At 41.1% G+C, this 13,164-nt stretch overlaps 1 protein-coding gene across 1 annotated transcript in view; it reads left to right on the forward strand.

The window, feature by feature from the left end:
- CSMD2 (CUB and Sushi multiple domains 2) overlaps positions 1–13,164 on the forward strand; it is a 1,002,961-nt gene that overhangs the window by 919,036 nt on the left and 70,761 nt on the right. The window contains exon 44 of the mRNA XM_040422265.1: positions 11,599–11,744. Within this exon, the coding sequence (XP_040278199.1) occupies positions 11,599–11,744 (146 nt within the window). The remainder of the gene's footprint in view (positions 1–11,598; positions 11,745–13,164) is intronic.

Below are 13,164 nucleotides of genomic sequence, written 5' to 3' on the forward strand. Positions count from 1 at the left end.
CCTTGGGGGACACTGTAACTTTTTTAAATTTTGCACATTTTCCTTTTAATTTTTTACTTCTATTTGAAATGTATTAATATTTTATTGTATTATTTTTTTATTAATTTTTTAAAAATTTTCTATAATTTTTTTTAAATATATTTTTGCCACATAATATGTCCCCCAAGGGGTCATAAAAAGACTGTTGTGGGACAGTGAACACTCTTTTATTAAGCACTTTTTCCTTTCTATTGTATTTTATTTATTTATTATTTTAAATAATTTTAAAAATTTTTGTGCCACATAATATTTTATTTATTTTCTTTTATTTATATTTTATTATATTTTTTATTTAGTTTTCACATTTTTTAAAATCATTGTAGCTTTTTTTTAAATATATATTTACCACAATTTGTCCCCAAGAGGTCACTGAAAAACCTCGGGAGACAATAAGTGACTTTTTTTTGTACTATTTCCATCCAAAGGAGCCCCAGTTACAGGGAAACCAGCCTGCTGCGGAGGCTTTGTACCAGGGCAGCGCTTCTCTGTTCCCGAGACACCCATCGATCACGTGATCGCCGGGTCCACACTGAGAGCACTCATAGAGGAGAAGGCAGAAGCGCTAATAAAGCGCTTCTGTCTTCTCCTCGGCTTCCCCGCTCTCACTAATAGCCAGGGACCCTTTTCGCTCCTGCTACAGTGCAAAAACTGTGATCCATCTGCTGTGCGGCGCTCTGTGCAGAAACACAGCTGATTGCAGGATCAGCTGTGTTTCTGCCCAGCAGGGCGGGGGCCGCAAACCATGGCTCTGGGGGCCGCATGCGGCCCGCGGGCCGCAGGTTGTGCACCCCTGGTCTAGATGGTTTCTTGAAGCTAATAACACACTGTAAAGGCTAAAATATTTAGTTGAGTAGTTGAGTATTAAACCAGATGGATCATTACCAGCATTCAGGAAGGATTTTTCCCATCTGGGTCCATGGAAGGACAAATTTATTTTAGGTATTTGGTATGTGTGGAATTGAGAGGTGGACATTCAGCAAGGGACAAAGAAAAGGCTGGGGAAAGTGCCAGATGCTGTGAGAAGCGCACTACAATGTTCTTCTTTATGTTATAAGGAAAACATTTCATAGCCATACATTCATGACATCATTAAAGTGTGACTTCCATTAATGGAAGTGTCTAAGATGGCAAACAAGCTTTACCTACAAACTCATGGGAAGTAAATCCAATATTTAATCCAAAAGGTTTCAACAGGGGAACTATGATCCCTTTATTTTATAAATGTATTGAATAATTGTCATTTTTTTTCCCAACCAAACTAGTTATGTAACTGTATGTCTAAAAGCCTGCTTCAAGAAAGGATAACATGAAGCAAACATAAAAGGAGTTAAATCTAAGGAGACAGCAGACCAGACTCAATGCCTTCTTCCTTCTTAAATAATAAAGTAGTCTTAGAATTCCATACTTACAAACGCTTTATGTTGAGTTCTGAAGCTTGATGCTTAGAATGTAAAGCATGTTAAGAGATCACATAGGGTTTCATCAGGCATCACGTTTGATACATCTTGAAAACCACATGCTGGGCTGTAGGTGAGGGCTGTAGGATCCTGCCGAGGACTGAGGTGTCCCACCCTACTCTGCTTCTTACTGCATAGCTGGAAACCTTCAGTCCATTTCTTACTCACACAGAATTCCAGCAGAGTCAATATACCTGAAATATCAAAGCAACCGGTTATCTGTAGGAGAACTTGCTGTGCACAGAATCGTTTGGACAGGCTGCTTAACCTAAAAATATGCCAAAAGTGCTGCTCTGTCTCAGTATGTTGTAGGCTTAATGGATAACTCCAGTGAAATGAAGAGTCACTTTTGCTGGATTATATATTATTTTAAACATTTACATCCACATTGCCTCATAACTGATGGATATGGGCCCGAACTCTGTGTGCCACAGTTTTACATCTGCAGTGAGCAGATGTCAAAACTTCAGAAAGCTGAAAGGCATTATTGATTATCAGATCATTTTTCTATACAGAACATAAAGTATACACAGGATCAATAAGGTCTAATAGGTATGAATCAGCTCATAAGAAGTAGATCCTGGTGATTTATAGTTGGCTCCAAATGGGGTTGTCTTCTTTGGAGGGCATTATTGTTTTATAGCCGGTGCCCACTGGGGCATCTTCCGGTTCTTGGTAGGCCAGTCTTGTACTACTTTTTGTCCATAGTAGAGATAAGCAAATTTCATGAAATTAGTTTTTTGTCTGATTTGACAAATTTTTCAAAACATGTAATACATTTTTAGAATCAATTCTACATGAATGCAATATGCTACAAGTGGCCTGAAAAGTGTTATATGACTCTCTGTGTTTTTTTTATTTTTTATGTTTACTCTTTCTCTCCCCACCTTCTTTTAAGCTCTTGAAAACAATGACAGCAATATCAAATATGAGTGTAAAATGGATACTAACATATATAGCTATGGGTAAAAGCATGGTTAACGGTGTCAACAAACAGTGTGGCCCTGATTTATCATACCTTCACTCCAGAATTCTGCCATCAAAATTTCACAAAATATGGTTTTTTGGGACTTTTTTGCACTCGATTGAGCAAAATTTAAGAGTTTGAGCAAAAATTAGACTACTTGCGCAATTTTTTTGCATTTTTACACCACTCGCTCCAGTTTTGTAATATGGGTGGGAAAGTGGGTGTGGTTAGCTATGTTAATGAGCTTCACACTTTTATTTTTTTTTTAAGTCGCAATCTCACTCCAAGAGGAGAGTGGAGTAGGAAAACTGGAGAAGCTTCTCTAGAAAGAAGTGTTAGGTTTAAGGACAAGCCAAATTTATCAAACAACCTGTGATGTCTGATAAATGTGGCGCAAAGTACTTCAACACGGACTTAAGCAAAACTGACTTCAAATATTCTGCTCATGATAAATTCCCCCCTGTGTTTAAAAACACACTGCACCATCAAAAACAATTGCAATGTAATGTCCCTCACCTTCTACAAACACACTGTACACTGGTGTTGACAATTTATTTTGGTAATAATGCAATTTGTGCTGTAAAAAGTTTTTGAACTATGCGTTCACTAATAGAGTTTGCCTTGTGGTTCGCCCGGTGGTCGTTTCGCGGCGAACTTTGTGCATTCGCGATTCGCCGAACATGCAAAAATATAGGGAGAAATTTGCGCCTGCCATATTCTTTTACATTGTGAAGAACTTTGACCCATGACACATCCATCAGGTGGTACAGGACAGCCAATTGAGACATTTCAGCACATGGACGTACCCCCTACCTTATAAATAAACCTGATCTGGCCACCATTTTACATTTAGTGTTTTGCCAGTGTAGGGAGAGGTTGCTGTGTGGAGCAGGGACAGGCTGTTAGGGACACCAAACACTAGCTAATAGGGCCACAAAAGTCATTTTAAGCACTAGTATAGGTGTGCTATCGATATGTGTGATACACAGAGGGGTGCGATATACTTATAATATACTTTTATAATGAGTCAAAAACACATAGATCTATATAGTGATTACCTGGAAGTCAGGGGTCTAGGGGCTAGGGGCTTACTAGGGCCATTTTATATAGGGTAAGGTTCCAGACGAGGTTGCTCTTATCAGGGCGGGTGGTCTGTGGTTAAGCTATCAGGGCCAGAATAGCACCTCCCCTGTAGGGCAATATCAGGGACAGTTCTTTGCCCAACCTGTCCTTCAATACCACATCATCATCTAGCCCAGGGATGGATATTTTTTTGCTTTCCCTCCTGGATTCATCGAATCCCCCGGATTGTGGTAGGACATATGGTTTCTGATTTGGTGCCGCTGAGCACCTGATTTAGTGCCGCCGAGCACTTGTTATTGCCTACCACATCTATGCTTTTTGCTTAACTTTAATAATTTAATATATTTTCATTTTGAGGGATATCTTTTCCATTCACACGTCCGCAAAATGGGTCCGCATCTTTCCGCAATTTTGCGGAACAGGTGCAGACCCATTCATTTTCAATGGGGCCGGAATGTGCTGTCCGCATTTGCGGATCCACATCTGCATTTGCGGATCCACATCCGCATTTGTGGATCCGCACTTCCGCATCTGTGCTTCCGTTTCCGCAAAAAAATAGAACATGTCCTATTCTTGTCCACAATTGCAGACAAGATTAGGCATTTTCCATTATAGTGCCTGCGTTGTGCTGTCCTCAAATTGCGGAATGCACATTGCCGGTGTCCGTGTTTTTATAGTGCATTTGTATTGTGCGGCAGTTGTGTGCGGTTCTGCTGCGATACTGCAGGTATATAGAGTTATTGGAACAAATAATTTCTACTGGTGTGATATACCAGTCGTCCCCCAAAAAAACTGATTGAAGCGGGGTGTTATATACCAATATACTTTCTTTATAGTGCATTTCGGTACTGTATAGTGCATTTGCGCATGTGCGTACGCAAAAATTAAATTGCCGATATCTCGCATTAAATTTTTTTTTAATGGAGATCGCAAATTCGAATAATACATGTCACTGTCCATGTTGTGGGACTATTTGTGCACTTCTAGTAATTATTTCTTGGCTGCAAATATGAGCTGAAGGTTTTTCAGGTTCGCCTGCTATTAAAATGAATGGGACCCGCCGCGAACTTACGGTTCGCGAACATTTGATCGTGTTCGCGCGATCGCGTTCGCGAACCGTCCCGGCAGATGTTCGTCCATCACTATTCACTAACATAGACATAAGAATGCAAGTTTTATAGTAAAATTACCGTATATGCCGGCGTATAAGACGACTTTCTAACACTAAAAATTATTTTCAAAAGTCGGGGGTCGTCTTATACACCGGGTATACTCAGATCCGATGGTATATTCTAACCCCCAGGCGTTCCCATGGTGACGGGGACGCTTGCCTGGGGGTTAGAATATACAGGGCCCCGCCGCTCACTACATTTATTAACTGTAATCTGTAACTTTAACTTTAAATGAGCGCTCATGTCTTTACTAGGGTACCTTACTCTCAGCTCCGCTAACAGGCAGTGCGGGCGGCGCTCACTCACTAACGTCTGACGTTACGTGCTTGCTCCTCCCACTAGGCGGCGCAGGCGCGTGACGTCAGTGAGTGAGCGCCGCCCGCACTGCCTATTACCGGAGCTGAGAGTAAGGTACCCTAGTAAAGACATGAGCGCTCATTTAAAGTTAGTTACAGATTACAGTTAATAAATGTATACTCCTCTGAGCGTCAGGGAGAGAGATCTGTGGATGGCACTGTCATGGGGGGGGGATCTGTGGATGGCACTGTTATGGGAGGGAGATCTGTGGATGGCAGTGTTTAGGGGGGATCTGTGGATGGCACTATTTGGAGGGGGGTCTGTGGATGGCACTGTTATGGGGAGGGGGATCTGTGGATGGCACTGTCATGGGGGGGATCTGTGGATGACACTGTTATGGGGAGGGGGATCTGTGGATGGCACTGTCATGGGGGGATCTGTGGATGACACTGTTATGGGGAGGGAGATCTGTGGATGGCACTGTCATGGGGGGATCTGTGGATGACACTGTTATGGGGAGGGGAATCTGTGGATGGCACTGTTATGGGAGGGAGATCTGTGGATGGCACTGTCATGGGGGGGATCTGTGGATGACACTGTTATGGGGAGGGGGATCTGTGGATGGCACTGTCATGGGTTGGATCTGTGGATGACACATACAGCATAAGATGCTATATAGTGTCATCCATAGATCCTCCCATAGCAGTGTCATCCACTGATCCCCCTCACATAGCAGTGTCATCCACTGATCCCCCTCCCCATAGCAGTGTCATCCACTGATCCCCCTCCCCATAGCAGTGTCATCCACTGATCCCCCTCCCCATAGCAGTGTCATCCACTGATCCCCCTTCCCATAGCAGTGTCATCCACTGATCCCCCTCCCCATAACAGTGCCATCCACAGATCCCAGTCAGTTCCCTGGACTGGAGAAGATCATCTTGAAGACAGGGAGGGCTGGGCATTCAGGGGTAGTCTTATACGGCGAGTATAGCCCAAACCCTATATTTTAAATGGAAAAGTTGGGGGTCGTCTTATACGCCCAGTCGTCTTATACGCCGGCATATACGGTACTTTGAAATATGTGTTCAATATTAAAGTATAAAAATTATTGCTGTAAAATGCTTTTGCTATAACTGAACACTATCTCACAGTAATATGCAAGGCGTTCACATCAGCATTCTAGAATTCCATTATAGGTTCCGTTATAACCGAATATAACGGAATTCTAGGACGAAATGCAAAACAGAAGCCTTTAAGACGCATTCCGTTTTGACCATCCTAATACATGGGGGCACACAACGGTTCAGTTTCTTTCCGTTACACATGACGGAAAAAATAGCCCTGTCAACAGAAAAAAAACTGAACCGTTATGTGCTCCCATAGACATGTATTAGGACGGAGCAAAACGGAATGCCTCTTAGAGGCTTCTGCTTTGCATTCCATCCTAGAATTCAGTTATATTCCTCTATAACTCTGTTATAACGGAACCTATAACGGAATTCTATAATGCCAATGTGAACAGGACCTAACATGGGTAAAATAATGGCGTTATTGCAATAAAAATGCTTTTGCTATAATGCACAGTGTTGAATAACACAGGTATAATAATGGCGTTTTTGATTGCCATAAAATGCTTTAGCTAAAAATCTGTGTTTAATAACACAAGTATAATAATGGTATTATTGGTTGCCATAAAACCCTTTTGCTATAACTACCCGTTATCTTGCAATAATATACAAAGCATTTAATAACATAGATATAATGCACTAAAATGTTTTTTTAGAAGAAAAAAAAAAGTGCTATTGCTCAGCATTTGCAGCAGAATGCTATTCTGACTGGCAATCACTATAAGAATGGTAGAAACTTAAGGTTTCTTTTTAGGGGGCTGTCTGTTCATATACTGTACAGAAAGAAATGACCCAGGCAAATGCTGACAACCCCTCTAAAGGGGTTTTCTGGGAGTAAAATAATGATGACCTATGCTCAGGATATGTTATTAATATGTGATCAATGGGGGTATGAATCCTGGCACTGCCACTGAGCAGCTGTTTTCTAGAAACCACAATGCTCCATTGAGCACTGCTGCCTCTTCCTCTGCCAGTGATGTCACATTCACTGGTCACATGACCTGTGTGCAGCTCCTATTCAGGTGAATGGAGCTGGGCTGCAATACCAAGCACAGCCACTATGGAATGTATGGCACTGTGCTTGGTATGCTCTGACCCTTTCAAACAGTTGATTGGCCAGGGTGGCGGGAGTCTTCATTATTTCACCCATGGAAACCCCCTTTAACAGATTGACCTACAATAATTAAATTAGACACTAAACCACATATATATTGATCTCAAATTCTCATCTTGAGTAGCTGTAGATGAAACACAGAAGAGCAATAATCTATTGTTGGAGAAATTGACCATGCCCACGTAGTAGTATGGTCATATAATTTCTATGTGTTATTCTAAATACAGCAAAGAACAGGCATCTGTGGTTTGACAGTCATCAAGAAGATCATGTTGACAAGTATGTTTCCCTTTGTATGTTGGAATCCTTTGAGCAGTTTATGTAGACGTAGCTCTGACAATGTAATTTTCCTAGCTGTGTTGATGTCGGTCGGCACAGGGATGTTTGTGAAGTGCCGGCTTAAGGCTTAATGCACAGAACACAAACTCAGAAATGGAATACTCTGACCTTATTCACACGAACGTCCTCAAAAAATGAATCTGTCTAAACCAGACATGGATGGCTTCCATTTGTGTTCCTTTTTTCTCTCACTCCCAGGCTGAAGGGTTGAGTTTAATATGCAGAAACTAACTGGCATAGGACATGCACTTACAGTAGCGTCTCAGATCGGACATGAGGATTTGTGAAAAAAATAACGATGTGTGGATAGTCTCACTGCCTTGAATGGGTCTGTGTGCTGTTTAAGAAATGGACAGCGCATGGAAGAGAAAATGGTTGTGTGAAGAAATCCTTAAAATAACTGGAAAGATGCTTAGACCAGTGTTTGGAAAGGAAAAAACAAAACAAATAAGCCTCAAAAAACAATATCACCCAGCCCGCACCAATTGAACAACAACAACCTATACAAAAACCCTATAACAGGGCAAAAAATATGCAGGACTCAGAACCTTGTATATAAAAATCATTATATTCTTTATTGCAGCATATATAAATAAATATGTAGACATAAATCATATAAAATGGGGACAAAACATCTAGATATGGAACAATGTCCAGAGTATACAGTAGATCCTAAAACACCCGCATAGCTCCCACAAAAGATGGAAATACACGTACATAACACAAAGGTAGGTAAAGCCTGTACCAATCAAAATGATATCAGGAAATCATGATATCAGATCTACATAGCAAACCTAATGCTACAGAGGGGATGAAGTAACATACCCACTCAAATGGTTAATCACCCCTAAGTCACTGTAGGACCAGGAGAAACATCAGGAAAAAAAAAATATATATATATAACAAAAATGGAGGTCAGGACGATAACCATCCTGTGGACATGTTTGACAGAGCCTGGTGCAAGGGGTCCAAGAACACACCTCGACGCGCGTTTCGCCTTGGCTTCATCAGGCACATGGGGCGACATGGCCACACCAAGTGGCGGTATGAGCCACAGCCAGCTCCAATTAATTAGAACCACATTCTTTAGTCGGTCTGCATTGTTAATGGCCGCGCAGCCCACTCAATACCGTGCAACTAAACAGTGTGGTCCTAATCAGTTGATGAGGTTCATATGGCCACGCAGTACTTGACAGCAGCGCAATACTAGCTACCCTTAGGGTATCAGTCTGTGGTATTTAACACTGTTGTTTTTTACGGGCGCTCTATGCATTCTTTTATCCATGATTTATTTTCATTGTGCAGCTTCTCATCTGATAAATACTTGTGGGCCTTTCCTAGTGAAGGTCAAGTCTTGAGGCTGCTGATGGATAGTGGCAGGGCAGCTCGTTAACACTAATTTAAAAAGCAAGTGAAGTTAATTGGAAAGGATGGGGACACTGTCAAAGTGTCCCCAGTGCTCAGGCCATAGGCCTGCGTAGTGAGGAAAGGACAGGAGGAAGGGACTCGCATGACACTGACAAATTGCTCACTTTTCAGAGACTGTCACTCGTCTGACCTGAGGAATATTGTACTTCTCAAATTCTCATTTCTGGGCTGCAGCCGCTCTCTCACATTTCTATCTATTGTCTCCCACTCGTACGCTGTACACTAAGAGGTTCTGGGTTTCTCATATGAAATGTCTGATTTGTGTGCATATCTTTTAACTGGAAGAAATTCGATTTTGTGCGAAATGTAATATTACCCTTTCTGCACAAATACAGAGATATAATTAAATAGCGAAAACCTCATCTTTCACTTTTTCTCTTTGTGTTCAAAAAGAAAGCTTGAAACTTTAAAGGGGTTAGGCAGGAATTTAATAATGATGGCCTAACGTCAGTATAGGCCATCAATATCAGATTGGTGGGGGTCCAACACCATGCACCCTCGACAATCAGCTGTTTTCTTGTAGATCCATTCATTGTGTAACTGCAATGCTGTCTTCATTTACTTTAGGCTACTTTCACATCTGCACTTTCCCTTTCCGCTATTGAGATCCGTTAGAGGATCTCAAAAGCGCAGTGGGGGGGGGGGTGGAACGCTTCCATTTTGTCCCCATTCATTTTCAATGGGGACAAAACTGAACAAAACGGAATGCACCAGAATGCATTCCATTCCGTTTGGTTGCATTCCCATCGTGGACAGAATAAGACTGCAAGCATTCTGTCCGCGATGTGGTGCGGAGCAAGACGTCCTGACACACAATGTAAGTCAATGGGGGACAGATCCATTTGTCCCCCATTGACTTTCAATGGTGTTCATGACTGATCCGTCATGGCTATTTTAAAGACAATACAACCTGATCAGTTCATAACGGATGCAGACGGTTATATTATCGTGACAGAAGCGTTTTTGCTGATCCATGACGAATCCAGCAAAAACGCTGGTGTGAAAGTAGCCTTAGTTGGAGCAGGACTGCAGTAACTAGCACCATCTACTACACCACGGATGAAGCTGTATAGTTCTAGCACCAAATTCCAGCATCAGAGCCAAAAGGATGGGTAAGGATAGGTCATCAATAGTGTTGATCACGAATATTCGAATTTCAAATTTTTATTGCGAATATAGGTACTTCGAAAATTCGCGAATATTTCGAATATAGTTATATATATTCGTAATTTCGAATATTCAAATGTATTTTTTCGATATATATATATATTTTTTATCAGTACACATGATCCCTCACTGCTTCTAGCTTGTGGGCCAATAAGAAGGCTGCAATATACTTGACTTTAGGAGTAGTAGTGTTTGCGAATTTTGCTCTATATAAGTTTTTTTTTGAATATTCGCTATATTGCTAAATATTCTTGTTTTAGAATATTACGAATATTCGAAAAAACTAAGTTATAGCAATATAGAGAATATTCGAAAAAAATCGAATATAGAGCAATTTAGCTAATATAGTGCTATAATCTTCTTTGTCTAATAGTTGTAAGTTAAAAAATTTGCAATAAAAAAAAATTCGAATCCGAAAATTCGAATTCCAAAAATTTCCAAATTTTTGAATTTGCTAATTTTTGACGAATATTCTACAAAATATTCGCGAAATATCGCGAATTCGAATATGACCCCTGCCGCTCATCACTAGTCATCAATATCAAAATGCTGGACAACCCCTTTAAGACAAGTAAGACATGGTGGAATAGAAATAAATCAGCCACAATATTTACCAAGTTTATTTAGAATGTTGTATCATTTTGTAAGTACATTGTATTACTTGTCCTGACACTATTACATGGTATTGTAGTGCAGCTCTGCATTCATGGTTCTGCTGGCTTCAATGCTGAAATCTTCAAATATTGTTAACACACTGTTTTCAGGCACTGTACAGAAATCTGATGTAGAGAATACTGCCCCAATGCAGTTTAGGACCCCCATTTAACTACTAGTTGTCAGCAAGCTTATTGACTGTATCCAATTACAAAATAAACTTTTAATGAGGTCCAAAAATCATTACTGTTCCATCTCTTAATACACAGTATGTTTACGACAGTCAGAGATTTTCTTGATACATAGCGCCTAAGTTCCTCCTTGTGGTGGCTGCGGATAGACAAATTGTTATCATGTAGGGTAACTTTATATTTTAAGCTCTGTGTAAGAAAACAAGCTCTGACTGCTATAAAGGTATATTGAGAACTGTATTAGCATAGATGTTGGATAACATGGCCATGGAGTTATAAAGTAGACTTTGTAAATGCAAAGTTACACTGTATGTTGATTAAAAAAAAATCATAAAAGGTGCTATATACACGTATGTTTGAGCTATGGTAACTGCACGGTGGTTACCATAAACTGCCGCTAATGTCACTTCCAGAGTACAGGTTAATGCCTGCAATTAGCATTACCTGCGGCGTAGTCGCCACAGCTCGGACACACGTAAAATACCACTCAAAGAGTAATTTATACTGTTTAATCATTTCCAACTGCCACAGTAATTGTAACAGCTTTTGTTCTCATTTTGAAGGGATGGTCCCTATCAAACAGATCCTCAGCTGGGTGTCTTCTCCAGTAGTTCCAGTAAGAGATCTACTATGAGCTCCTCCAATCAGGTCCTTATCACTTTTCATAGCAATGCTGCTAATGGCGGAATCTTTGCAATGTACTTCTATGGTAAGCCTTTCAAAATGAACTGAACTAACCAACTATAGGCTCATTGATAATATCCACATACACTCACCTAAAGAATTATTAGGAGCACCTGTTCTATTTCTCATTAATGCAATTATCTAGTCAACCAATCACATGGCAGTTGCTTCAATGCATTTAGGGGGGTGGTCCTGGTCAAGACAATCTCCTGAACTCCAAACTGAATGTCAGAATGGGAAAGAAAGGTGATTTAAGCAATTTTGAGCGTGGCATGGTTGTTTGTGCCAGACGGCCAGTCTGAGTATTTCATAATCTGCTCAGTTACTGGGATTTTTACGCACAACCATTTCTAGGGTTTACAAAGAATGGTGTGAAAAAGGAAAAACATCCAGTATGCGGCAGTCCTGTGGGCAAAAATACCTCGTGGATGCTAGAGGTCAGAGGAGAATGGGCCAACTGATTCAAGCTGATAGAAGAGCAACGTTGACTGAAATAACCACTCGTTACAACCGAGGTATGCAGCAAAGTATTTGTGAAGCCACAACACGCACAACCTTGAGGCCGATGGGCTACAACAGCAGAAGACCCCACCGGGTACCACTCATCTCCACTACAAATAGGAAAAAGAGGCTACAATTTGCACGAGCTCACCAAAATTGGACTGTTGAAGACTGGAAAAATGTTGCCTGGTCTGATGAGTCCCGATTTCTGTTCAGACAATCAAATAGTAGAGTCCGAATTTGGCGTACACAGAATGAGAACATGTATCCATCATGCCTTGTTACCACTGTGCAGGCTGGTGGTGGTGGTGTAATGGTGTGGGGGATGTTTTCTGGGCACACTTTAGGCCCCTTAGTGCCAATTGGGCATCGTTTAAATGCCACGGGATACCTGAGCATTGTTTCTGACCATGTCCATCCCTTCATGACTACCATATACCCATCCTCTGATGGCTACTTCCAGCAGGTTAATGCACCATGTCACAAAGCTTGAATCATTTCAAATTGGTTTCTTGAACATGACAATGAGTTCACTGTACTAAAATGGCCCCCACAGTCACCAGATCTCAACCCAATAGAGCATCTTTGGGATGTGGTGGAACGGGAGCTTCGTGCCCTGGATGTGCATCCCTCAAATCTCCATCAACTGCAAGATGCTATCCTATCAATATGGGCCAACATTTCTAAAGAATGCTATCAGCACCTTGTTGAATCAATGCCACGTAGAATTAAGGCAGTTCTGAAGGCAAAAGGGGGTCCAACACCGTATTAGTATGGTGTTCCTAATAATTCTTTAGGTGAGTGTATATTTCCAACTGGATGGCTTGTTGGTTTTTTGTCACCTTTTCTTGGTCATTCATCTTAGGAATCATAAATGTTAAGTCAGAATGTTCTCCTTGTGCTAGTTTCCCATTAGAATTGACAGAAAGGTTGTACACTTACTG

The sequence above is a fragment of the Bufo bufo genome, chromosome 3, assembly GCF_905171765.1.
Source record: "Bufo bufo chromosome 3, aBufBuf1.1, whole genome shotgun sequence".
Lineage (NCBI taxonomy): Eukaryota > Metazoa > Chordata > Amphibia > Anura > Bufonidae > Bufo > Bufo bufo.